The following is a 27,138-nucleotide window of genomic DNA, read 5'->3' as shown; positions in this document are numbered from 1 at the left end:
GATATACTTGTGAGAAATCCAACATGTTCATTCAGGGTGTGAGTTTACAAAGCAGCAAGGCTACCTGCTCCAAGCTGAGCCACCTCCTCCAGCTCTTTCTGGGTCTTGGCTGAAGCTATGGCCTCTGGGAGTTTGAGTGTGAATGGCAGGATATCTCTAAAGAGACAAATTACAAATTAAAATGTGTTAAGAAAGCAGAAGAAGGGATAAACATAGGAGCTGAAGTAGCTGTCGAATTAAAGGTCAGTCGTGAAAGAAACGTGCATGTGTGACAGATTTATGATTATCCATCGTCCTTGTTTGACATAAAATCCTGGAACAAAAGTGATGACGCCTCAAGTCTGGTTGGCAAAACACGACCCAAACACGGTCATACAGATAAGTGCCTTCATAACACACCCTTGGTTTTCCACTGCACTACATTAACGCCACTTTAATATAGCACTACAGATACACACACACACCGTGCTCAGACTTTATAAAGCGAACACGCAGCTGAAGACAATATCTAAAGACAATTTTGTGTCCATTTAATTGTCTGCTTTGTTGTGTCTGGCATTTCTTTCAGCTCAACTATTTCCTGTGTCTGTCTGTGTTGCCCCAGCTGGCACGATATAAAACAAGAAGCGAAAGCCGTGAGGGCTGAGAGCGGACTGCTTACTCGACATTATTCTCATCCATGCTTGAATCATCACAAAGCAACAGCAAAGAAAACCAAACAAAGAAACTGCCTTAGGTGGGGTATTTACCTGCTGATACAGTAAAAGGCCACGAGCCGGAACAGGTCTGCAAAGCTGATCCCAGATCCATCGAGAGAAAAGGCTGTAGGCAGATGAAATTTACAAAGATCTCATCAGATTTCACACACAGGAAGTTAATGACATGCAGTGCAAGAGTTCACCGAGGGATTTCTCGCCTAATCAGCATTTTTTTCAGGCTTGTTTATACTGATGAGATGGTACTTGTGTCAGAAGAATTAAATAAACGAGCCCAACAATTCAACTCAAAGAAAAAAAAAGGTTCTCAAAGGATAAATTAAAACGACGTGACTGCAACATTTCCAGACGACCTTCGTCAGTTACCCAGGGTTTCTCCTCTTCACTGACTCCAGTTACAAACTGCACATGCCCACTTCTCCGTCGCTTCTGGAAGCGCAACAAGTTTTACAAGTTCTCTTATCTCCTCTGGTTATTTTCCCTCTTTTGAACGGGCAGTTATAACACCAGGTCAGGGTGTCGAGTTCCCTCACTCTCCTCACGCCACATAACAAATATGAGGATATAAACATGTCATCTTGTGTTCTGATTGCTGAAGACAAAGAGACTCTTGCATGAATCTGTGGTGAGAAATAATAAAAGTGAACGTGCCAATAACTTTGGTGATCACTGACTGGTCTTGGCGTACTTAGAAAGCTGGTGCGTTCGGTTTTTGGTGCAACGTTTTCATCATAGATGTACATAAAAAATGGATTACATCAGCCACTGCTTTGTGACGTCTCTTTGTGAAACCTTGCAGACATCATGAGTGCAGGGCAGATGGGACACATTTATGATGTTAGCAGGCTAGATTTGTTCATAAAAGGATACAGATCAACAGTCTTTCCTGAGTTTCAAGTTTTATTGAATACAATATGATATTCATGCTGTAAATTAAGGTGACCGAGTTCAAAGGTACACCTGCTGTGAGCACACTTCTGTCTCACAGTGAGATCTGCATCATGTCTGGTTACACAACGTTAAGGTGGCCATGGCCAAGAAGCTCGAGGCGTCAAGAATGAGACTATAAAACAGCAGGTGATGTCACGATGACTATAACTATGATCATGAGTTCTGATGAGTTTGATCATTTTCTCATTTATTATTTTTTATTTCTAGTATTTAGATCTCTAGTATCTGAAATTAGACCACGAAATAACATCTACATAAACTGACACAAAATCTGGGACATTGGATCATTCCAGGTTTCAAGTTGAGATATCCTCAACAACTGTTGAATGGATGTCATAGACCTAAGAGTTCAAATCTCTCTTAGGTGATTTTCACCTCATTTGAGACTTCTTGGCTCTCTGATATACATTTAGAGAAGTGGCTTTGAGCTTTTAGTTTCCATACAGTCACATACAAAGACAGAAGTTACTCTTCTCATTATGTGCACAGGCAGAGTTTCACAAAGGAAACTTTTCTAAAGTTGTATTTATATATATACATAATTAAAAGCTTTTAAGTTCACTTCAAACACTGTGTACAGGGCTAGCTTGACGAGGCACGCCAACTATGGAGCAGCTAGAAGAACAAAAAATCCAAAGCAGGCCAAAGGCACAATCCCATCTGTGCTGTCATTTCAGCAGGGAAAATCCACAGCTGGTATGTCGTCACTTCTTGGCAGTGTTGCAGCTCAATGACTAATACTTACCATACATGCAACTGATTTACTTTAATATCTCAGACGCTAATGTTACAATTAAAAATGACTGTTTAACAGTTCAATAAAGCTTCCACAAAGCATAAGGAAGAACCACAACAAGCAGGCACAACTGCAAAGAGCTTTAGATGAAAGATGTCAGCGCAGGTATGCTGCACAAGCACAAAGGTGACGAAAATCGTGGCTGCTGTGCGTGTTTGCTGAAGATAAGTACTATAATTGCTCTTACTTAAACAGAAGCCTGCGTATGTTATGTGTTTTCACATGGCAAACCCTCAGGACAAAAGTTAAATCTAGACTAAAGGTTCATTTCAGCTGTCATTTTGTTTGTAAAACCCACATTTCCAGTATCACCAGTCAAGCCTTATAGGGCTGGCTCTTTCAGCAGTTGTAGTTTGGACACTGTCTACGAGCAAAAACAAGATGAGGTCATGATGAGTTTGGAGATCTAAGTTGAAGCACTGTCAGAGGAAATGTGTTAAAATAGTAAAAATACAATATAAAATGTTGGATTTGTTTTTAATGTAACAACATTTTGGCTTCATTATCTTAACTGGATGCGCTGCTTATTTCCTAGTCTGCTCCCATCTCACTTCCTGAGCTGCGTTCACCAAAAATCACAGGAAGTTATAGCTTTTGGTTTATTCTGTGTATCCTGTCTGGGTTTACAGCTCCTGCCTGGAATCAGCTGCACAGCTCTTCTGCTTCTGCCTGAACTGCTGCCTGCCTTAAACTGGACACTGCAGGGAAGTTTTCTTTTAACTTCAAGTGTCTTATCTTCTCGTGCAACATTTAATGGCTTTGGCTCTTTGTTTACTTGCTGCTCATTCTTTGATTTATCCGGATGACCAAATTCTAACTATAGGTTTTAAAATCCTCGTACAAGCAAGTCTTGTAACTTGGCATGAGGGAAATTGGCATGAATGCAGGCGGTTATTTTTAAGCCCCAAACTAAATGAAGGGAGAGAGTCACAGCTTTCATTTCATTGGTCAGTGGGACATAAAACTGGCCTGACTCACCATCAGTGTTGGTCAAGTTACTTGAAAAAAGTATTCAGTAACTAATTATTGATTACTTCCCCAAGAAGTAATCCTGTTACTTTACTGATTACTTATTTTCAAAAGTAATTAATTACTTAGTTACTTTTTAAAAACATGATTTACAACCTGAATAGGTGATAAAGCGATAGATCTTTCAGCCCAATTCTACTTTTTCTGCATAATCCATCATACAAAATGTAATCAAATGGAAATGTCTCTTTTTAAAATTTGTTTTATTAGTTTTAATCTTTTAACTTTATGCATCAAGAAAAAATTTAATTATATGCAACATTCTCTGACTGGAAGAAATTTGTTTAACATTTAAACCTATTTTCTGCACATTCCAGCACATAAAATAAAATATTTTTTGTGTTTATACTCAGTCTTTCAAATAGATGCAAGTAAAACATAGCAGAAAATAAATAAAATCAAAGACTAGCGGTCCTGTTGCTCTATTTTCACCTGTATAGCAGGCGGATGTTAGCACTCGTGCAGGTGAGCCGCAGTGGTCAGTGGAAGAATCCGCGAGTTTCTCTGTGAGTTTCCCATTACGTCGTAGCTACTCGGTGCTTGTTCGGAAGTTCGGAAGGGTTTTTTCGCTGTAAAAAGAAGTTTTCTTCCCACGCACAGCGGACGCTAATGTTTTTGTCACTTTTTATGGAATCAAACTCAAAGTAAGGTCAGTACTTCCACGCTTTAAACGCTGCACGCTCATACTCTCTCCCGCACTCGTTATATTATCCATTGTTGATCTGCACACAGCTGTTGCCACGAACGTCGCACTCGCTTACGTCACTGTCATGAGACACTCTCGCAAAAAAAATCACGGTTTTAGTAACGCAGTAACGCAGCGTGTTTACGGGAAAGTAACAGTAATCTAATTACCTTTTTTGCAATAGCAATCCCTTACTTTACTCGTTACTTGAAAAAAGTAACGCGTTACTTGTAACGTGTCTAGCTTTGTTGAAAGCCTCTTTGGGGCAGGGACGGGACAACTGCCAATTTTGTCATTAAAGAATTCTCAAAAATATTTACATTCCTGATTGTTTGAGCCGTCTCTCCCTGCTGGGCGCCACTTTAGTGAGCAGTGGGCGAGCGGCCTGGTTCGAGCCCGACCCGCGGGCCATTTCTGTGCATCTTGCTCCTCACTTTCCCGTCTGTCTTCACTGCTTCATTAAAGACAAAAATGATGGTGTAATAATGTCGTGCCGGCAATTTTCTTGATCAGTTACATTTAAAAAGAAAACAAAACTACAATAGTACACAATGTAACATACACATGTGGGGCAAACCGACTCAGTCATAATCTGATTCTTGTTTTGGTGTGGGGTTATTTCTGGGCATCATTTGCAGAGGTGGACAGGAAATGGCTTATTTAAGTCTTTGACCCAGAGGACAGCGTGACTGCAGAGGCGGCTGTGGTCGAACGAGATGTATTCTAAGGACCAAAGGAAACTGAAAGCCTCGTTTTAGCCGTCTGACTCATCTCTGCCATCACAGCTTTTTGAGAAGTGCTTTAAGAGAATGCAAATAATGACTCTGACGTCTAGCAGAAAGTACTTTTTAGTTAAAGGTAGTCAAACATGTCACTTACTGTACTGACTCTCTCTGACAGGGAAGTGGCTGATGGGAGTTCCCGATTCCTGATCCTCCTGCAGACGCACGGAGAGGACCTTTCTTTGCAGAGCAACAGACTTCCTCACCAAAAACACCTGCACCGCGAAATAAAATGTTTGGAAAGACATTCAAAGGAGACATGTTAACATCTGCATCCCAGGACGCGACCTCCTCACCCCTGGTGGCTGTTTGAGCAGTATGCGACCGGCCTCCTCTTCGCTGACCCCCAGCAGCAGCCACGCCGGGTGGGTTTGAGTCAGCCGGTCCCACACGCTCATCCTCCTCCGCAAGGAGTCGTACCCAGAATCCCTTTCACCCACCAGCCCACCGCAGTGGCGAGCCTGCAGGTACACACCGCTCTCCAGCCTGCCACAGAGAGAAAGAGTTAAACACTTTTGCCACCTGCTGGTTGTTTGTATGTTTTTTATATGTTTTCACTTTAACTTTAGCAAGTCAGTTTCCTCCTAACCAAAAAATAACTTAGAATTAATAAAATAAGTCAATGCTGAGATTGTCTCCTAGTATATAAAAAGAAAATAAACATTTTTCAGACTGTTTAAGTCCTCCAGACCACACCGTCTAATTACAAATTTATAATAAACTCCAAATGGATAGAATAAGCACATGAAAACAGAAAGATCTGTGTCATAAAGTCTGGAATAAAAAACTTGATAGCGTATAGAAAACAGTCTCACCCTTGTAGCTCCACAGGATCCTTGTCCACAGCATGAGAGACCTGAACCATCTCCTTCTTCAGCTCTCCGATCTCCAACGCAAATGTGTCAATCAGCTGGAAAGAGACAGAGTGAGAGGCTGTGACTCTGGAGGGAGCGTGAAAAGGAGAAGAGGACGGACGAGATGTAAATGAAACATAAATTATGAAACTTAAAACTGAGCCTGAGACTGAGCTAGACTGGACTGGAGAAACTGTTACTCATTTTCCGGTGTAGACCTCATTTCCTGTTGGAAGGAAACAGACACAAAGCACAGAGTGAAAAAAAAGAGGGAAAATTTCCCCTAAACCTCCTGCAGATAACAAACTGCTGCCCAAACTGAAAATGCTGTTTCTAATTCAGACAGGAAGCCTTCAAAGAGTCATCTGTGACAGGCAGTGTTGTTTTCAGGTTGGCAGAGATAAGGCTTATCGCAACTGTCATTCAAATCTAGGTCCGTGCTGCATTTAGTTTGGAATATTTTAGGAGTCGAGCAGTGATGACATGGATGATACGGAGTCTGTTTTACAATCCTGGAAAAAAGAACAAAGAAAACAAAAACCTGCTCGGTTTATGAAATGATTGGAGACATGCAGATTTTGGTGTCCCCAACTGTAATCCCCCCCAAAACATTAAAGCAGCCATGGTAACATGTAGCAGCAAAGCTAATTTGAAGCTCCAGTCTAAATGAATGGGCTTGAATGAGAGGGCCATAACTTTAACAACAAGAAAAAAACTCTAAGTTTGCAACTTTGGCTTCTCCTCGCTTTCATTTTAGTTATACTTCTTAGTTATACTACAGTTATTACAGTTACATCACTTTAATGTATTCTCCTGCAGATTTTGCTGCCATGTTTTGTAACAAGTAATTTTCATGTAATCAAATTACTTAAAGTCAGGATTTTGTTGCTTTGTAAATGTAAAATGTTCAATTTAATGGAATAAGGTCAAATGAAAGTGACTAAACAAACCTCTCGTTTTAAATATTTCAGTTGTATTTTGCTCTTAATGTTACGAAGATCAAGAGTCACTTCTTTGGGTGTCTGTGGGTTTCTGTGACGTGGTGTCTTAAGTGTGTTTCTGTTCCTTTCCTTAAACTCCTGAAACGAAACTGCGAGAGCTTTTGACAGAGTCTCTGTGTCGGACTTCCTGCTTTCCTCAAAAAACAAACAAACAAACAAAAACAAAAAAAATGAGAACCCAGCGCAGACTGGAAACTTGCTTCTGTGACACCTTTAAAAAAGGTGAGTGGAATCGCAGACATCGCCTCGGGTGGGCGGAGTGAGTGTTTGGTGTTTACTGTACAGGTGCGCAGTGTCTGATCAGCCCTTTTTCATGACACGTGGCTTCAAAGATGGTAACAGTAACAGAATCCTCACCTCCAGGCTTCAAAAATAAAACTTTGGATGATCTGGATCAAATATGATCCCTACTGGCTCCAAAAACTCAACAGTGTCAACAAGTCGGCTGAATTTTCAAAAATGGGAATACTTCCATCTTTTAGTCTATGAGGTCTGCTCAGATTTCCGGATGTTTATTTATGATCGATATTGAAGAAAATGATTCCCAGAGGAAAACAGCCCAAACTGAATCAATAATGTTTCACTTGCGTACATTTAGATTTCAACTTGTTCCACTGTATTTCACCCATAGTTCATGTACGTTTTTCTCTCCAAGCTGTGACTCACTTTCACAGTAAGCTGGTAAAATCAGAGGAACCAGCAAAAAAAAAAAACTGCTGCAACTTCCTTTTATTTTAAAGCAAACGTGTGCCCCTTTCACCCCACACATTATCTCTGAGTCGTCTGCATTCAGTTAAAATGCATAAACACACATTCTGGCAAAATTAATTCCTGTATCGGAACAACTGTGTGCAATTTATTCCAAAATGTACTGGAGCTGAAAACTGTTTGACTGCATAAAAATGTAACTGATTTCATGTTGTCTTTTTTCACTGCAATTTCCACATTCCCTCACTGCACATTTTAGAGAACTCCCAGGGGTTCAGAGCCTCCTCGTCGTATCAGAGCAGATGTTGAAATCTGGATGCTTTTCACTGATTATCTGGGTCAAACAGTGCAAACAGGGCTGCTTCTGAAAGCCTACAGTACTTATGTTTCTGATATTCTACATTAAAATGCAACATTTAGGGAAAATATGCGAAAAGGATGTGTATCATCACAGAAACGGTACATTTGTAAAGACTTTATGAACTAGTGCGCTCATTATACATTATAACCAGCAGGAGGCATCCTTCTCCAAACATTCTTCCCTAAACTGGGCTCCAGGCCAGACCACAGCCACCACAGGACCTTCAACCCCCCCCTCACAGGACTAAGTGGAGCCAGCTCTGTAAAAGCCACAGACTCCCACAGCTTTGCATTAGGTCAAAACTCTGTTACACAACACGAGCCGATCCCCAGTGATACTGCAACGCCAAACAACTAATATCTTGAACCCAGAGAAGGAGCTGTCAGCCGGAGCCTGGCTGAAGACAGAGACTGACCAAAGCCGGAGAAACAGCCAAAGATTTCATGCTTCAAAGCATCATTTTTCAATCAAAAAATGTAAGAAATGTAGAAGTAGAAGCTAGAAAATAGCAAAGTGGCAGTTTGAACAGCATGAACTTTTAATTAGCACGGGTAATTCCAGAAAGGAAAACATTTGCTCCCATGTTTCATCCTTCTAAAGAACTAACGAGCGCTCTCCCATGCTGCTGACAAAGATTACACCACTTCAGACCGCATTGTTTACAGTGTTCCTGATGACAGATCCAGATGAAATTCAAGCCACTAAACCAACTCAGAGACAAAAACAAAGCTGGCAGCTCCCTCTGCCAGAGCGCCAGGGTCACATGGATGAGCGTTAAGTTGTTTCAGGTGTGTAGTGTTACCTGACATCATCAGCTGCAGGAAAATATAATGTATAATTATCTGAGTTTGTATTAGCCAAAAGATAACATGGGAGGGAGTAAAATACACCATATGTTTGTTGTTGGAAACAGTTTCCAGTTATAACGCACAAAATGTTTTAAGGCTAGTGGGAATCACATAATAAAGTTGGAATTTGTCAGGCTGGTGTTGGACAGTACCAGGTTAAAAGTTTCCCCTTCGTCTTTGTAGTTAAAGCCAGAGTCAACTTTAACCAGTCTTAGAGCATACGTGAGCGTGGCATCAGTCTCTTATCCTAATGTCAGCAAAAACCTTCTAGCCTTTAAAACGGTTTCCATGTTACAGAATCATACATGAACTTTTTTTCTCTGCAGAGCCTCATATCCTGAGTTTATCAGTGACGGAAAGAAGGAGAAACATTAGTTATTACATATTGTTGAGACGGGCACTGAATTATATGAATGCGAAAGTAGAAAGTGAGCCAGAAGAGCAGACATGGGAAATTCCTGACCGATAAAATGAAGGTCAGTGAGCACGAGCGCTGCTGAGTGACTGGATCTGGGCAGAGAACTTCATGGAGCTCTAACGATGATACCCACACAGGCCTTATTTCACACTGATGACCTTTAGAGAAAAATCACCCACATCCATAAAAAAAAAGCACTCACTGATTTATACAGAGCTTTATAAACAGGGTTTATTTTCATTCATTATAGTTTATTCTTAACAGCACAGGTATGCAGAGCAAAGGCAGACTGAAGCAGCGCTCAGTTATTTTGAGCGCTCAAACACAGCTCCTTCAGCAATGCACGTGTGTGTGTGTGTGTGTGTGTGTGTGTGCGCGTGCGTGCGTGCGTAGAGGTAATTGATTCACTGCATGAGCTGCTGTTAAAGCCATGGATGGAGTCAACGGGAAACTATGTGTTTGGTTTTGACACACAGACGCGTACAGAGCGCTTTCACAGGGTTATTAAAGATGGAAAAAGCTGCAAAGGAAATTAAAAGTGTGACTTTGTTTCTGAGTTTCTGGTCTGGTCTAAAGACGTCGCTGTTACTTTCAAAGGGGTTTTACTCATTCCTCTGTGCAGGGCACTGATATATCATACAGATAAACTGAGCTGATGCAATCACTTCAGGGCTAGTGGGCATAATACACATAATAAGGATTTGTTACATCACTAACAAATCTTTGTTTTCTTTTTTTAAAAGCCCACATTTTACAAAGCCAGAAAAGAATAACTTTTTAGGCTTTTTATGTATGTCCTGTAATTTATACACATATATACTTTAAGTTGTTTGTATCTCAACTCTTTCCCCTGATAAAGACGACATCTGACGACCTCCTTTGTCCTCTATAGGCAAGAAATGACACTTCAGTATGTTTCAATAAAGTTGTGGTTTGACATCCATGAGAATAGTTTCCAGGTTTTCCAAGGGTAGCTGCATATGCAGAGACCATCCTCACTGCCCTCTGGCAGAAACTGCCCAGAACAGAAAAGAGCTTCAAGTGTTATTCCTAATAGGCTTTCAGGGGTGCAGAATTAAAGTATAAATACCATAATGCCAGAGAAATGTGAAATGTGTGAAGAAAAAAAAACAAAAAAACGAAATCTAATAATAAAAAGTTTGCACATATAAGGCAGCTTCAGAATCAAACCATAGTGGAGAGATGACTTTGGGCATGTAAAAGATTTTACATGAAAAATCAACTTTTCATTAAAAGACTGTATATAAAAATCTCTTTTACACAACTGACTTGCCAGTAGAGGGCACACACACACACACACACACACACGGGTGGTGCTGGGAGCCTGTTGTGGTGGAGTACATCACTATATCATCAGCATAGAAATGAAAGTTTGCTGCAGTGACATTTGGACCAACATTATAAAATGAATAACAGTTGTCTGAGAACACAACCCTGGTACATGAAGCAAGGTACAAATGAATCCATCTACCTGTACGCACTTGCTCATGTCCCAGTCATACAGGCCTAGAGACTGCTCATTGACAACCACTGGTCACCAGGGAAAAGTGTGATGCTAGAACAGCATTCCCCAACATTTTGGAACCACGGCACATATTTCACATTAGAGAAATCACACGGCACACCACAAAACTAAAATGTCACAACAAGCATATTGATCATTTTTCTCCATGCATCAGGTATAGAGGAATTGCTTTCTTCTGACCACTGCTCATGCTTCATCTGGATCGGAACTTTCTCCAGGACCCAGGTCAGGCAGAACAGTTACATTCTCCTCCACTAGAGGGCAGTAAAACTACCTACTCTAATCAAATGGCTTCTCAACTACCAGTAAAACAGAAGAAGAGGAAGAAGAAATGACATAATAGCCGAGCTTTGAGACCACAGCGGTAATAGCAATAGCAAAATTTTCTAATAAATATTTGAAAAGAAAAGGTAGTCAGTCTGACCTGGGTCCTGGAGAAAGTTCCACCTGAGTAGTACTGAGTACTACTCAGTACTACTCAGTACTACTCAGGTGGAACCAGATAATCTTCCACGGCACACCTATGTGCCGCAGCACAGTGGTTGGGAAACACTGCGCTAGAAGATCCTGTGGTTTCCAGTAGTTGGAAGCAAGGAAGACGACCAGTTGTCTGCAAACGCTTGCCTAATATTCTCCAAGCTGTTGTGAAACTGTGAAAGCTGTGGCATGGATCGGCTTCAAAGTAAAAGTAAAACCTTGCCATAGCAGAGATATTCAAAAAGGAACATCTTTTACTGTGAAGGTGAATGTTTCTCATTTCAGGTTTTCACTTTTTCAAGCTTTGCCACAGTTTGCAGAGTAAATGTTACAATCTTCCGTGCAAACAGACGGTTGGGGCAATCTGCTTGCCTGGAAGCAATCATAGGCTGGTTTTTCATGCTGCACCATTTTTGCAACCAGTTTCACCCAGCAACAGGCAGTAACCACTCATCACCAGTTGGGAAATACACGTTTTCCCTTAACACCCCATGTTTGCCAGGGAGAAGTCGCTTAATAGTGTCTAGGCCTGTGTGGCTCAGGCATTAGATGAAGTTAAAGGTCAGTCTCAGAGTTAAATCAGGGTTTTATACCACAAGCTTAGGACAATCCGTCTAAGCCACCTCAAAGCTTAACACTGACCAAGGCTCACACACAAAATAAAATGTTTAGGGCACTCAAAGATGAGGAAAGACAGAGGAAATCAGAAGCAGCGAGGAAACAGATTTACTGTCATGTGTTAACTCTCGAGAAATAGATCAGGTCTTTTCATAACACAAGACTACAACAGTACATACAGGCACTGCATGAAAAGGTTTTCACATCTGAGTGACACTTGGAGCAAAAATATGCAACTGATTGCAGAAGAGAAAGAAAACAGAAGAAATTAGGAGAAGATGAAGATGAAAGGGAGAGAGAGGAGTGGACAGAGAGAGGTTTTTATGAGTCCTGTGAGTGTGCTTGTCAGGCTGCCAGGAAGAGCAGCTGGTTTTGTTCATTTCCAGAACTTCTTCGATGCATGGCAGAAAGTGGAGGAAAACTGTCAAACACACTGATCCACTTTGGTATTTCATCAGTCAACAGTCCATATATCCTGATTATATGAAGGAAAAGTGCTTAGTCAGAATTAATAATGAGTGAGAATTTAAAGTTAAGATAAAACCTCAACAGGATAAAGAAATCCCAGAGTGCATAAATCCAAACAGACTCTGATGAGTGCTTTAAAAATACTAATAAAAAAAAATCATGAAGACATTCATGAGTCTGTCTCAAAAATGGTAAGAAGAAAAAAGATTACTGAACAGGGGTCTATGAAATTATTTGTGATTGTCAATAGACAAATGTGGCCAATCAAAACTTTTTTTAAAGAAACTATATGCAAGATCCCAAGCCTGGAATCTTTCCCAAATCAAACATTCAGATATTCAAGATCATCAGAAACCAGCACCATTGCTGTCGAACAGCAGGGCGCCAGAAAAAACTGAGCTCCTGCTGGGTGAAGACAGAGAGAGGGAAGGTGTATTTGGTGGCAAACTTAAATAAAAGGGGAAATGACAGGTAGAGGGAGAGACCTGGCTGATATATGGTTTGGACATGTGCAGAGGAGGAATAGTGAGGGGACACTGGGCGAAGGATGCTGAAGATGGAGCTGCCAGGAAAAGAAAAAGACCACAGAGGAGGTCCATGGATGTAGTGAAGGAGGACATGAAGGAGGTTGGTGTGACAGAGGAGGTTGCTGGGGTGAGATGGCGGCAGATCATCTGCTGTGGCAACTCGAGAGGAGGAGGAAGGAGAAGAAATGTGATAGCAGTTTAAAACACAGAAAAATACCTAATTATCTACAGAATAATTATGTTAGTTATGCTGAGGGGTGTGCATGATAACCAGCTGAACAGCTGCTGCCAGCGGGGAACCTTTTATGACACCAGTTTGTAGCTTAAAGCAAAAATTCTTGTTCACTTTCATGTTTTTATTCTAAACTCTACTGGGGCAGCTTTGCATAACTAAATGTTCAACATAAGCCTTCTTTATCTTCATCTCCTATCTGAAACAAGCTGTTTTAACTCCTCCTCTTTAAGACAACTTTCTTCTGATTGGCTGCGCCTTGCAAACAGAAGGTATGAACAGAAGGTGGCTTTTTGTTTTCGCAGCCAACATCTGTGACTATTTATCTGATATGTGTTTACACACCTCTCTGCATTTAATCATTAGTTATTATTAATCTCTGGCTCTCTTCCACAGCATGTCTTTGTCCTCACTTCCTCCCCCAAACCCAGAACCTGTCACAGCAGATGGCCCCGCCCCTCCCTGAGCCGGGTTCTGCTCTGAGGTTTCTTCTTGTAAAACAGGCGTTTTTCCTCCCCACTGTCGCCAAAGCGCTTGCTCACAGGGAGTTATATGATTATTGGGTTTTGTTTATTTTCTTTGTATTATTGTAGGGTGTTTACCTTTCGATATAAAGCACTTTGAGGCAACTGTTGTTGTGACTTGGTGATATGTAAACAAAGTTGTATTGAATTGAATGTGTAAATAAGTTTCAAATATGAAACAGACATTCATCGTTTCCTGTCCTGATCCGTCCAATCAACCAGTTATCTCGGTTTTCACATCACCCTTAATCTAAATCATCTCAGCTACAGTTTGTTTGTTCAATTAATCCAAAAGGTAAAAAAAAATAGTTTAAATAGTTTCATAAAATTCAGCATCTGCCACACAAATGTGATGACTTACTTTTCTGCATGATCTTTGTTCTGCTATGTCTCCACAGAGCTGTCCAATCCTTACCTTAAAGAAACTGCTGCTCCTGTCTGTGAGTCCACAGGAAGGATTTCTGGGTTGTGAGCTGGAGGCCATGTTGTCTTCCTGTCAGCAGGACTCGGTCCTTCTTCCTTTTAGGTCAGCGTCTGCAGAGGCTGGCGCTCTGTGGGACAAAAACATGCTTCACTTCAGACACTTGAGCTGTGGTGCACCCAGAGGAAATTCCAGTTTCGGCCACAGTCGGGGTTACAGTCATGCTCGTCTGCTGGGAATCTTTGATTGTCACTCTCCTCCCCTCCCCCCTCCCCCTTTTTTATTTTGGGCTGAACTGCTGTCCTCTGATTACCTGTCTCCACCGTTTCCTCACCGTATCACATTTTCACTCTCTTCATTCCTTCATCCTGTTCTCATGTCCTCATCCCGTCATAATTTATTTTCCATCCTGGACAGCCTCAGTTCCAGCACAGCTGCTTTCCTTCCCCACCCATCGAAAATTAATGTCTCCAAATATGAGAAAACGTAAATGTCTGGTGGTTTTTAACTTCCATAAAGTGAAAACAGAAACAGGCCTGCACCTTCACATTTTTAAAATCTCTTTTATGGTCTTTATCTTTGTCTCTGTATCTGAATCTTTCCATCTCTGCAGCCAGGCTGAAACTATTAAGACTAGCACTTTCCTGCAGAGGTTCATAGTCCTGGTGAATCAGGGCGATGTGCCATTTGTCCGTCAGTCTACACATCCACTTTTATCTCCCTCAGACAGGAAGCCATTAGCCCCACCCCTCACCCCATCCCTCTAACACGACCACCACCATCACAGACTGAGGGGGAGAAAATAAAAAACCAGAGACACAGTCCACAGGTTCAGGTCAGGAAAGTGACGACCAGCTCATCCACACTTCATGGTGCCTCAACGAACCCACCCTCGGTTCAATGAAATATAATACAGAACATATCCTGGTGCAACAGTTTGAATAAAACTATGAATCTTCATGTATTTGTCTGCAGTACTGCTCTGATTCAATTATATTTTTATCAGGTTTTTAAACACTAATTTATTTAAATTTTTATTTTTACTGACTTTTATTTAATTTTACTTATTGAGACATTTTATTACACGAGCCTTTAACCATCCAACTGTCCATTTTCTATCACTTATCCAGGGCCGAGGTTCTGACCTCCCTCTCCTTAGCCACTTCCTCCAGTTCAGTCGGAGGAACACAGGGGCGTTCCCAGGCCAGCTGAGAGATACGATCTCTCCGGCATGTCCCGAGTCTGCCCCATAGCCTTCTTCTTAGGACATGCTCAGAGCGCCACACGCAGGAGGCATTGCAATCAGATGCCTAACCCACCTCAACTCCTTTCATGCAACTTTGGAGGGGGGCGGCATTTGGGATATTTTTAATCATAAAAATGTTTCCTATCATAAATTTGGGAAACTACAAGTTTACAAAAATGGACCCTTTGTGTTTCAAGGACAATAGAAAGAAGCTTTGTTTTTTTTATATATTATTCCACCACAGATAACAAACCGGCAGCAGGATGATTTACTGCTGCAAAATATCCTAATGTTACACATCTACAACCCAGAATCATCGTTGTTGTTATGCAATAATTTTTAAAATTTGGGGTTTTTGACAGATTTTTAAATATTTATGTTTTCTTTTTTTGTAATGACATTTGTCACATTTATTATGCACTGTACATTATGTTGGAACATGTTAAGAAAAGAGTTTTTAGGTAACTTTTCAATGAATTTATGACTCTGTTGTTTATCTACAAGTGATGGAGGCTATTCCCAGCATTTATATCTGTGCAGGATGTCGTGACACTTTAGGGAGGAGCAGTTCAGGTTACAGCGCAGGCTATGTTGTAAGGTTTGCGGCTACAGCGCATCTACAGATTTAATGCAGAACTATAAACTCTATTGTTACAATATTGTTACATAAAATTTCTTCTGTATGAAATATAATGGGGTCATAAATGAGGTCATCTTAGTCACTGAAACTGTTTGGTTACTCGAGGGTTTTCTTTGGCTGCTCTAACCTGGGAATTTCCAAACTGCTGGGATAAATATACTAGTGCAATGGCTCAAGTCCAAGTGCTGTGTCAGCAGCACACAGGGCAGCGCCTGTTTCATCACACTGTCTGGACAGGAGACATCTCATCCATCTTTTATATACAGTCTATATTGGAAATCAGATTTGTTTGCTAAGATGAAACAAAAAGTTTACAAGGTGATAAAACAACAGCTTAATACGTGTAGTCATAAATTTAAAAATGTTACAGCAGAAAGAAAAGCATAAATCAGTTACATACAGGAAATTGCTTTGCAGGGATTATTTCTGAATCTGGCTTCTGAAGTGACAACCTTCAGATCTTCTCCGTCTTATTTCAGTGATGATGTTTGAATGCTTCAGTCAGACATGCAAAGATGACCCTGAATCATCTCTAAGTTATGCTGCAACAGGGTTTGGCTGCTGTGGGTTTTATTACAGACAAAACAAGAATAAAATGATTCTAATGACTGAAAGTTAATACTGACTGAGCAATACTTGTTAGTTACAGCCTGAATAATCCACAGTGAAGTCAAACAAATGCTGGTTAAGCTTTAATATAAACTGTGCAGAGACTGCACCCATTTCCTGATGTTCTCTAAACAGAACCGATCGTCTGCCTCAGCCATCGTGGTTTCATTTTCACAAACGAAGAATGTCAGGAGAAACACACATGACAAGAACTTTACTTTCTTTGTCTTCTTCTGCTGTCGATTTGGTAAAAGATGTGATAATAGCTGACATGCCAATGAAATCTGATGAATGTGTTTCCACAACACAAACCTCTGAGCAGCTGATGGATCACAGAGCATGCTGGGTAATGTAGGAAAACAAGATGAGCACCTCTTCACAGCTCCATCAAAAATCACCTTTTTTTTGTGAGAGCTTCCAACCTAAGAAAGAAATTATAAGACAGAGACCTGGCGATGAAAGTATGATCCAGATGATTTTAAAAAAAAAAAAAAAAAAAAAAAAAAGCTTTTTGAAAACATCCTCCTGGGAGGAAAATTCAGGAAATTTCTCAAGCAATACAGCAAATAAAATGATCACCCTCAGATGATCCTCGTTCAAAAACTAACCAGAAGTGAGCCCATAAAATCACCAGAGGTGGCTCTTCTTTCCCCAGACTTCTACAAAACCACGAACCCACAGCTGTAGTTGCCGTAATGTCAGAGATTTGTTTCTAAAGTCTCCTTTTGGAGCACTACGATGAACGTTTTCACTGTTACCATCTCGGTTTCAAATATAGGGCATTAGCCAGTGAGCATACCACGGATAATCCTCTGTTTTGAAGCATACCATGACCAAGATCTACAAAATGGACCGAAATGAGTGACTGAGCCCATTAATGCAGCAGGAAAGTGTTTACAGATGTCAGGGGTTGGAATGCCGTTTTCCCAGGACCGGAAATGTTTTTCAACCACAGCTTTCGCCATCCGATGGCCTTCAGCCAGAATGCAAGTTTATTTCAAATCATTTCACTTTATTTTTTCTGTCCTGGAAGATACGTCCATGTTTTTTTCTGTCTATTGGGCATTAAAAAGAATTCATGCTAAAGGCACTCAACCATAAAAATTCACCCAAACCGTAACTTGTTACAGTCACACTGTATTTCAGCTCTGTGGTGTTGAATTTTCCATCTGATTGCAGTCAGGAATGAAGCTCTGTACCACACTGATAACAGGATCATACACTCAACGCAAGCTACAAAACATAGTCAGCACTACTATTATAACACAACAACAGTGCAAAGGGTTAAAATTCGAGTGAAATGGAAGTGTTTAAAGTAATAAAATTCTATTTATATGGCACTTTTCAAGATAATATCAAAGAATGGTCAACAGCTTAAACATCCAAGTAAAAAGTTACTCAAAAGCAGAGAGTCCACAGATCTCAGGCTCGGTGGGAGAGAGTTCAAGAGTCGGAGGTCACTGTTGCAAAAGCTCTGTCTCCTTTAGGTCTCAGCCAGCAGGTCCTGGTCACATGACCTCAGGGACCTGCTGGGGATGTATGGGTGTAAAAGTTCACTGATATATGCTTCTACTCGTCCATGCAGAGCTCTAAAAGTCTTAGTGGAGTTTGAAGTTGACGTGAAGCCAATGCAACTGAATGAGCAACAGTGTGACATGTGAGGCCTCGCAGCAGCGCTCTGAACAACCTGCAGATGTTCCAAGGAAGTTTACCTAAGTAAACCACTAATTACAAGAATCCAGATGTGATGAAATAAAGTATGGATAACAATTTCCAGTTCACACAATAGAACTCAACCTTTAATGCTTCTTATGTGTTAACAGTGGAAGCGAAACACAGACTTCATATGATCTTACTGGACTAATATTAAAGCTGCTGTGTTGTACAGATCATCAAAGGAGTTTGTGCTTCAGATCTAATGAGTGAATTTCTTGGGTTTTGAATGTTCATTAGCCCTAATTAGCCAATATGTGTGTCTCCGCTTGGACTCCCGTTGTTAAGAAATGCAGCTTGCTAACCAAGCTTGATAGCATTAGCTAACAACATCTGGCTTCAAAAACAATAACAGCATTTAAAATACTAATGTTAAAGCTTCAGAGTGCATACAATACAATAGCAAACAGTAACTATCATCTGTTTGATGCACTCCAACACTAACCCCTCCAACCATTTTCAACCTACAAAAATGGAAAATATTCATTTAATGTTTCAAACTGCTGTGAAACTGCGTGATATTTTCTCACTTCTCTTTACAGCCGGTCTGTAAATGTCTTTTCAGTGGGTTTTTATTCAAACTGTCAAAGACGGCATGAAGTGTGACTTTACTCAAACTCTCAACAGACAAACAAAAAGGCAAACAGGGTCCGTGATGCTGTCAGAACAGCAGAGCATGGCAATGGGGGGCTGCAGGCAGCTGCAGATAAGAACTCCCACACGTGGGTCATGTTATCGCTCTGAGGCAAACCAGATGATGGTGTGGGTGTATGCAGGAAACAGCCATTTGGAGGTGGACTGAGAGGGCATTTGATTTGAAAGGTACATTTAATCAAAACAGGGCAAAGGAGTTGTTTAAAAAGGATCGACTACAGTAGAGGAAGATCATTAAATGACTCTTTGTGGCTGCAGAGCAGAGCAGTGGTTGTTGGTGAGTTCAGCTGAACCCACTGGCCCAGGGAGGACCTGAAGAATCTGATCACTCACAGATTTTTAAAAGGAGGACAGAAGGGTTGGATTACTCTCATTTTTTCCATGAGCTGTTTATGAATCTCTTGTCAGTCAAACACCAACTGGACCAACAGCCTGACCTCTAATCACAGTTTTAGGAGACTCCTGAAAATACTCAAAGTGCCAATCAGACAAATCCAGCTTCACATATAATCAGAGTGCCACAGGATTAAATCATGGTTAGAAACCGTGTCAGGCACCAGCAACGCCCAGCCAAAACTTTCCAAACGAAAGGTCAGCTGAGAAAAGCCTGGATATTTTTCCCCTGTGCTGCTCCCCTTTAAATTAGTAACAGAAACACTGGATGGAGCTGAGCTGTGAGCTCCTCGGTGCAAACGCTCGGATGCTTTCCGGACTTTACCAGACTAGAAAGGAAGATGAAGGGGTGGAAGATGGAGCAGATAGTTTAGGAATTTCCAAATGAGATGAGGAAGAGAAGGGTAAACAAACACTAGAAACTCACGTCAACCCAAACCAGCCTGTAACCAGTGCTTAAGATGTGGCCTCAAAGACAAAGTGCATCTAGAAGCTGGCTAGAATTGGCTTAACATGACGTGTGAAAACTGAAAAATAGCTGGCCAGCTGTGCCAAATCTGCCTACCAGCACCTCCAAAGTGCTTTAGTTATGAGTAGTTCCTATAATCAGGTGTATATTTCATATCATATACACATATATGAAAAATGTGTTTGAAACAGGTTTGAAAGTTCTGTCATCAAGGACAAAACGTCAACATAAATCCACATTATGTTGAATTTACACAAAATACCCCAATAATTTTATTGTAGCTCAGCCAAAATTTTACATATTCATGAGATAAAAATCACAAAGAATGCATTGGGAGAGAACGAGAACCCTTAATTTAAGTTAAACACATTTTGTTTTCCTTCTGTGTCTGTATAAATGTAAGACTCTTCTCTCAGAATCAGCATCTGGAGGTGTTTCTCAGCAGAAGACGACCTCATCTCCCTAAAACACAAAGACTCACGATACAGTAATAGCAGCAGTGCATTTAACATTGTGACTGTAATTATTTTTGAATGAGCGCTTTGCAGTTTTGCAGGCTTACTTATTATAGATTAAAACACACAAATGGCAGCAAGCAGCCGAAGAAGCATCCTCACAGTCAAGCACGGAGAGGAAACGTCATGCTTTGGGCTGTTTTTCTGCTGAGTGTACAGGATGACTTTGCTGGATTGAGGGGCCAATAGGTCACGATATGTATGTCAAATCTTGGACAAGAAGCTCCTTTCCTCACGCAGACGATGGGCCTACATACTACCACAGCAACAACAGGGAGCTAAAGAAGAAGGCCTTTCACGAAGTGGCCTAGCCAGCCTCCAGACCTCAAGCTTGAAAGTGACAAGCGGCAAATAAGAAACCTGAATGATTCAGCGAGTTTGTGGTGAGTTGGGGCCCAAACCTCTCCTGAGAAGTCTGCAAACCTGACCAAGTAACATCTTACTGCTTTAAGGGTTTCTCCATCAAGTACTAAGTCATGTTTTGCATGTGATTAAATACTCATTATACTCAGTAACAAGCAAATCAAATCAAACTTTTAGGTGATTAAAATAAAATGATTTCTTTGTAGGTGAGCAAACAAATTCAGCAAATATTGGAATTATTTCCCCCACTATAGGTACTAAGATGCTACAATGATTCATTACGATGAATGCAATCAATGTTGTTTCCTTGAAGAATAATTCTGGTCTAGTCTCTATTATCAGTGGCTGTAATATTATGTACGGTAACCAATCGAGTCATGGAAATGTTTGAACACTTGAATTCCCTCAAGACAAATGAAACAAATGAGTTTCGTTGATAAATTCTGGCATTTAAATGTTCAACCAGAGACTTTTTCTTTACTTTCTTTGTGAAATAACACATAGAGTCAGCGCAAAGCCAAAATGGGAAAACCAGAACCCAGCCCGTTTCTGCAGGATCACAGCGGACATCAGTGAGGCTGCAATCAAAGTGCTCAGTGTTAACATCCCCCACCGGACGCTTTACTCTCACACCAACTCGAGTGGCCGTTTCCCCGTCCAGCCAGCCTGACGTCACTTTCCATAAACCTGTTTGGAGTTTTCAGTTCTGCCTTGAAGCTGCAGGCAGATGTGATTTAAACAAAAACTCTGTTCTTCTAAAGCCAATGCAGACAAAAACAACATCAGCTTCACAACCCAAATCTGACAATCTGGCGAGTTATCTCTCATTTAAAAACCTTTTTGCTGAGTCATTTCCCCTGTGCAGCATGTAGAAAGGGTGCAAAGTGCCAAAAATGCAGTAAAACTAATCTCCTTAAGAGATTCCGAAGAAGCTTAGATGAGGAAATTAGGAGCTTATTAGGCCTCTTCTAAAAAACATCAGCTAACTATTTGTTTAGGAAAGAAAGAGTCGGATATGCATTTAGGTGCAGACATCTTTTTGGATAGAATAACTTCCTGCAGTTGTGAAAGCGAGCTGGGACATGTTGCCACCAGATACAGAAATTCTTTCAATTTCAGGAACACCCCCACAAAATCCAACCTGTGGATTAAACAAGTGAGGGACTGTGTGAAAATTATTGGAGGGAATAAAAGGATCAAAGCTGAGGAAGGATTAATACGTTTTTCATAAAGCGAGTGAGGTAACTCATTTGGTAGAGCAAGGAAACGTAGCTATTTTTCCATTATTTCACTATTATTATTATTATTATTATCACTGTTAGTGTATTAAGGTGCACCGTCTGACATGTATTTACATTTTTCTCGTTAGTCTAGTATGATTAGTTTGTTTTGCATGCACAGATAAAGAAGAACTTGTCTATGCATACAGTCATAGCCAACCTATCATCTGTACTTATGGTGGTTTATGTGTTATACATTTTTTATATATAACACATCTATATGTTTTATAGATATATATAAAACATATATATCCACATTTGTGTGTTTGTCACATTCATAAACTGTGAAGTGAAAAGGGAAGTGAAGACGACGCCTCTCACAAACATTGTTAAAATTATTTTTATGACCTTTTTTTAGTTGTGTCACATTTAGCAGAGCAGTAGCTGAGAATCTTCCTGAAAAGGTTAAATATCATCAACATGTTTGCTGACAGACTCGCTGCTATAAACCTGCACAAATCATCCCGTCACAGCCCTCTGGGAATGACAGCTTTGTTCTTTCTTCTATCGTTAGACATACGCACCTCACTGGAAAATGAACAGTAACATTCACAGTACAACTTCAGCTTTGAAAATGAAGCCTTTTTTTGATAAGGATAAAATCTTTGAATGAAATTGTCCGCACACAGAACTTTTGTGTCAATCCCTTCTCTTGTCCTTTTCTCCTCCATGACTAAATATATCATTCTTTGTGACATATTAAACTTCAAATCCTAAAAAAATGGGTTTAATGGAATAGAATAGAATAGAATAGAATAGAAAACTTTATTTGTCAATTTCTTCAAATGTACTTGCCATACAAAGGAATTGAAATTACGTTTCACACTGTCCCATGCGTAGACATTGACAACAATAAAGTGCAGATGCACAACAAAAAACAGCCCTAACAATAAGGTAATATTGAATAGGGACCTAAAAATAAATAAATAAATCTCCTGCCAATTGTATGCAGACGATACACAGCTATGCTTTCCTGTTAAGCCCAACATCCTCAGCAGCCTCTCATGCCTCAGTGAATGATTTTCTGCCATTCTTTGTTAGACGTATCAAAGTTTTCTTCATCTCATTTATAGTAAAACTGAGGTTTTATGTTTGGCACGGACACTTTTCCCTAGGAGGTCAGTACAGTAGCTCTTGCCAGCACCATCAAATCATCTACTCAGAACCTCTGTATCATCTTTGACCAGCATCTGAATTTTGAATCTCACATCTCTCAGCTCAGCCTTGTTTCCCTCATGTCAGAGATACTGCAAATAATCAAACCTTTCAATCAGTTCCTTTCCTATTTAATCATCTGGAACTTTTCTCTGGCCTTGATTATTGTAATTTTCTCTTCACGTGTATCTCTCAGTCCTCCATAGCCTCCCATTAGTGCAGAGAGCAGCAACACGGCTGATAAGAAAACTAGCCAGTGCTCACATATCCCACTTATTTATGGATCTCTTCACTGGCACCCACTGAAATTCAGAATAATCTTTAAATTCCTGTTATTAACATATAAAGCTCTACATGGACAGCCTGCTGCTTATATAGTAGAGCTTTAAGACCTAATTGCTGCAACCAGCCTCTTCGATCAGCCAATCATGGTCTCATTACTGTCCCACGCTCTGATTTTAAAACCAGAGGTGATCACTTTGAGTTTGTAGTGTAGCCCCCAAACCCTGGAACAACCTTCCTCAGCCTATCACATCTGTTAATTGTTTTAAACCAGTTTTTTATTTACACTGTGAAGCTCTTTCTCTGTGTTTTCCAAAGTGCCATAGAAATAAAGTTATTCTTTGTATTAAAACTTGCCGTTTACCACAACACCCATTAAATCACCTGGCCTTGGTCAGAAGGCTTTTTTTAATTATCAAATTGAGACGTTTAAACCCTGCTAGCCTGGCACTGGGAACAAAGAGATTTACTATATTTCAGAATTTGTTTTGGCCTCACAGGGGCATCAAAGGGTCAGAGTAGAAGAAAGAGTGGAAAGGCCCAAAAAGTAAAGCACCCTGAGGGGATCTTGGTTTTTTTACGACAAAGAAGAGTGTGATGGTTTCTACAGTCCCTAAAGTAAAACTTTTACGCCTGGGTTTTATCATATTTGAAAGTAAAATCCAAAGCTTTGAAGTCGCAGTTTGATTTACAGCCATGAACATGTGTTTACTTTTACCAGCAGCTTTATGCTTTCAGATCATGATGGAAGAGCAGCTCAGCCTCATGTGAACTTTACAAAATGCTTCTGCTGTGATAAAATCAGTTTATTTTAGCGATGCCTCTGCAGAAGGAAGCGAAAAGGCGCCCCGTGTAAACAAAGTGCGCAGAATAAACAGACTTTAGCGCATGTGTCGCTGTTCCTCTGCAGCACAGAGGAAAACTCCCGTCACCCGTGTCTGCAAACATTTTAACATGTCCTGCGTTTCCTGAAAGTTTTAGAACTACTGCGTCCACTAACCTTACTGTGGTTGATCTAAGTCGGTGTGTTACTGCTGCTTTTGTCCATGATAAAAACCCTCCGGGATGTTTCGGTTTGTTCGGTGGCACCGAGGAGCTTCTGGTCCCCCCCAGTGTCTGTCGGTTACATCCTTTAACGGAGACTTCGGGGTTAGACAGCTGAGGTGTTGGAGACACAGGGGGAGGAACAGGAGGGAGAGGAGGAGGGCGGTAATACGATGCTTCCTTCTGATTGGCTGAGACATGATTTTACCTTGAGTTTCCTTTAAACGTTGAGGGATTCATTACGTCACATCTCGCACTGTCTTTAAGTTACGTCTTTAAGTTTTTTTTATTTAACAGTCTGCTGAAGTAAAAGTGAGGATTCAAACAGTTGAACAGACACACAAAATGATTTCTGAGAAGTGATGGCCTGTCTGCTTGTTTTCCCTCCCTGCAGCACTGGTTTGGATCGTCATCATCTTCGGATCATCTGCTTCGGTCTCCTCTGTCCCTATCGCCACACCAACCCTCTGCATGTGCTGCTCCACTTCTTGTCCAGTATGTCCACTGTCCCTCCTCTGCACATGTCCAAATCATTTCAGCTTTGTCTCTGTTTGTCTCCAAACCCCACAGCTGCTCGTGGCCCTCTGATGTACTTCTAATTCTGTCCATCCTGCTCACTCCCAGTGAAACCTGAACATCTTCAACTAGGCCTCTTGTTTTTCATCAGTACCACTGTCTTCAAATCATACATCACAGCAGGTCCCACTCACATCTTGTAACCTTTGCTTTCACTCTTACTGCTATCCTTCTGTCTAAAATCACTTATCTTCACCCACTCCACTCTGCCTGCACTCTTCTTCACCTCTCTGGCTGGTCTTTAAACTCATCCTCTTCAGTGCTCCTTGCATCTTCACTGTCTTCCTCTCATTCACACACATGAATTCTGTCTTGCTTCTACTGACGTTCATTCCTCTTCTCTGCAGAGCATACCTCCACCTCTCCAGGGTCTCGTTCACCTGCTTCCTACTCTATCTACAGACCACATCTGTGAACATCAGAGTCCACAGAGACTCCTGCCTGACCTCATCTGTCAGCCTGTCCATCATCACTGCAAACAAGAATGGGCGATCCCTGATGCAGTCCCACCCCCACCTTCAACCCATCTGTCACTCCACTGCACACCTCACCGCTGTCTTGCTGCCCTCATACATGTCCGGCATCACCCTCATATACTTCTTTGCCACTGCTGACTTCCTCATGCAGTATCACACTTCCAGTCTCAGCATCCTATCATCTACTTTCTCTACATCCACAAAGACACAGCGAGGCTCCTTCTGACCTGCTCTGTATTTCTCCATCAACACTCTCAAAGCAAACGTCACGTCTGTCGGAATCTTTCCCAACATGAAGCCTCGATTCAGTAACTCCCACATCATCCCACTCTCTGAGTTGCACTGGATGATAAAACTAATCAGATAAATATTAAACACATGCATGTTGGTGAATTTCTCAGGAACTTCTGTTTAATTCAAGGTGGAGTGAACTGCTCTGCAGTACATCTAATCAACCACTAGAGGGTGGCACACTATTTGACCACAGTGATTGTGGGTTAAATTTAGTAATAAGTGTTGTACTGGGTATTTGAGGCAAAGGAACACTGAAAACTTAAAGTCACGACGTTTTGACTCCAGGTAAACATTTATTGGGTAAATATATAAAGCAAAAGGCTCTGTGCATCTGAGGAGAGACTGCTGATCACAACCATGAATGTGTGTTTGGTTTTTCCCTTTTATGAACTGAAAAACGAAACGCCTGTGGCTCAGGATGTAGAGTGGGTCGGTGGTTTGATTCCCGTCTCCTCCAGTTTGTGTGTTGAAATAACTCTGAGGAAGCCGCTGCACTGAATCACCCCCGACGCTGTGTGAGTGTGTGCGAATGTTCAAAGTGTTTACTCATAGAAAAAAACACTTGTGCAGTTTGTTAAATGAGGCTTGTAGTAAAAATCATTTTGAGTTCTTAAAAGTGCTGTACAAGTACCAATCCATTTACCATCAAACTCATGTAACTCATGGCCATTCATCATTAAAAAAACACAGCCCCTGTCTGAAGCAGTCATCAATGAGTAATACTTGAGAATTTTTCCAAGTCTTCTGCTTTCTTCAGGGAAGAAAACTGAGTCTGTACCTTCTCAGTCTCTCCTAAAAGCCAGGTACCATCTACAGTCATGGTAAAAATACATCTTTCATATCAGGACATATACATACATTCAAAATGTCACATTACATCATGTCCTTATTTATTTACCAAAAGCTAAACCAAATGCAGAAACAGTGTGTAAAAAACCAAATGGTGGGCTGCCCCGGACTCTGTGGGGCCGGGCGGTGCTGCTGCTGTGGGCCCCGGTCCGGATGGGCCTGGGCCCCTTTGCCCTGGTGGGTTCCAGAGTGTGGGGGTGCCTACTGGGGTCAGCGGGGGAGCTGGCCCCAGGGAGGGGCCTCTTGCCCATCCCTTCCTTCCCTCCCCATCTCCAGCTGCCTTCCTCTTCCCGCTCCACCACAATCACCCACACATGCAGGGCCTTAGGGTGCAGGTGTGCAGGGGAGGCATCTCCCCCGCCCTCTGTCTCCTTCTGGCTGCCTGTGCCTCAATTTTATTCAACAACTTAGACATTCACATTACTCACACTCTCATTACATATACATATAGGACCTTGGGGGTGGGCACGCCACACAGCATCCAGAAGACCATCAGTGAATACAACCTCACCTCTGGTGCCGTTGCCCACCTCTCAATTTTAAATACACGTATACATTGAGGGTTCTTGGGAGGGACTATGCGCTTACCTGCTGCTCTCTGGCAGGTAGCTCCATGCC

At 41.2% G+C, this 27,138-nt stretch overlaps 1 protein-coding gene across 3 annotated transcripts in view; it reads right to left on the bottom strand.

The window, feature by feature from the left end:
* Positions 1-24,448, bottom strand: part of LOC146384814 (ras and Rab interactor 2-like) — a 39,142-nt gene extending 14,694 nt beyond the window's left edge. For all 3 annotated transcript variants that reach the window (XM_084930183.1, XM_084930185.1, XM_084930184.1), the window contains exons 1-7: positions 24,282-24,448; positions 13,957-14,092; positions 5,775-5,869; positions 5,256-5,445; positions 5,057-5,174; positions 750-822; positions 65-156 (exon numbers count right to left, since the gene is read on the bottom strand). In XM_084930183.1, the coding sequence (XP_084786309.1) occupies positions 65-156; positions 750-822; positions 5,057-5,174; positions 5,256-5,445; positions 5,775-5,869; positions 13,957-14,025 (637 nt within the window). In that variant the 5' untranslated portion in view covers positions 14,026-14,092; positions 24,282-24,448. The remainder of the gene's footprint in view (positions 1-64; positions 157-749; positions 823-5,056; positions 5,175-5,255; positions 5,446-5,774; positions 5,870-13,956; positions 14,093-24,281) is intronic.
* Positions 24,449-27,138: the final 2,690 nt, after the last annotated feature.

The sequence above is a fragment of the Perissodus microlepis genome, chromosome 6, assembly GCF_051167445.1.
Source record: "Perissodus microlepis isolate ML-2025 ecotype Zambia chromosome 6, ASM5116744v1, whole genome shotgun sequence".
NCBI lineage: Eukaryota > Metazoa > Chordata > Actinopteri > Cichliformes > Cichlidae > Perissodus > Perissodus microlepis.
This window is presented reverse-complemented; position numbering and strand designations above follow the sequence as displayed.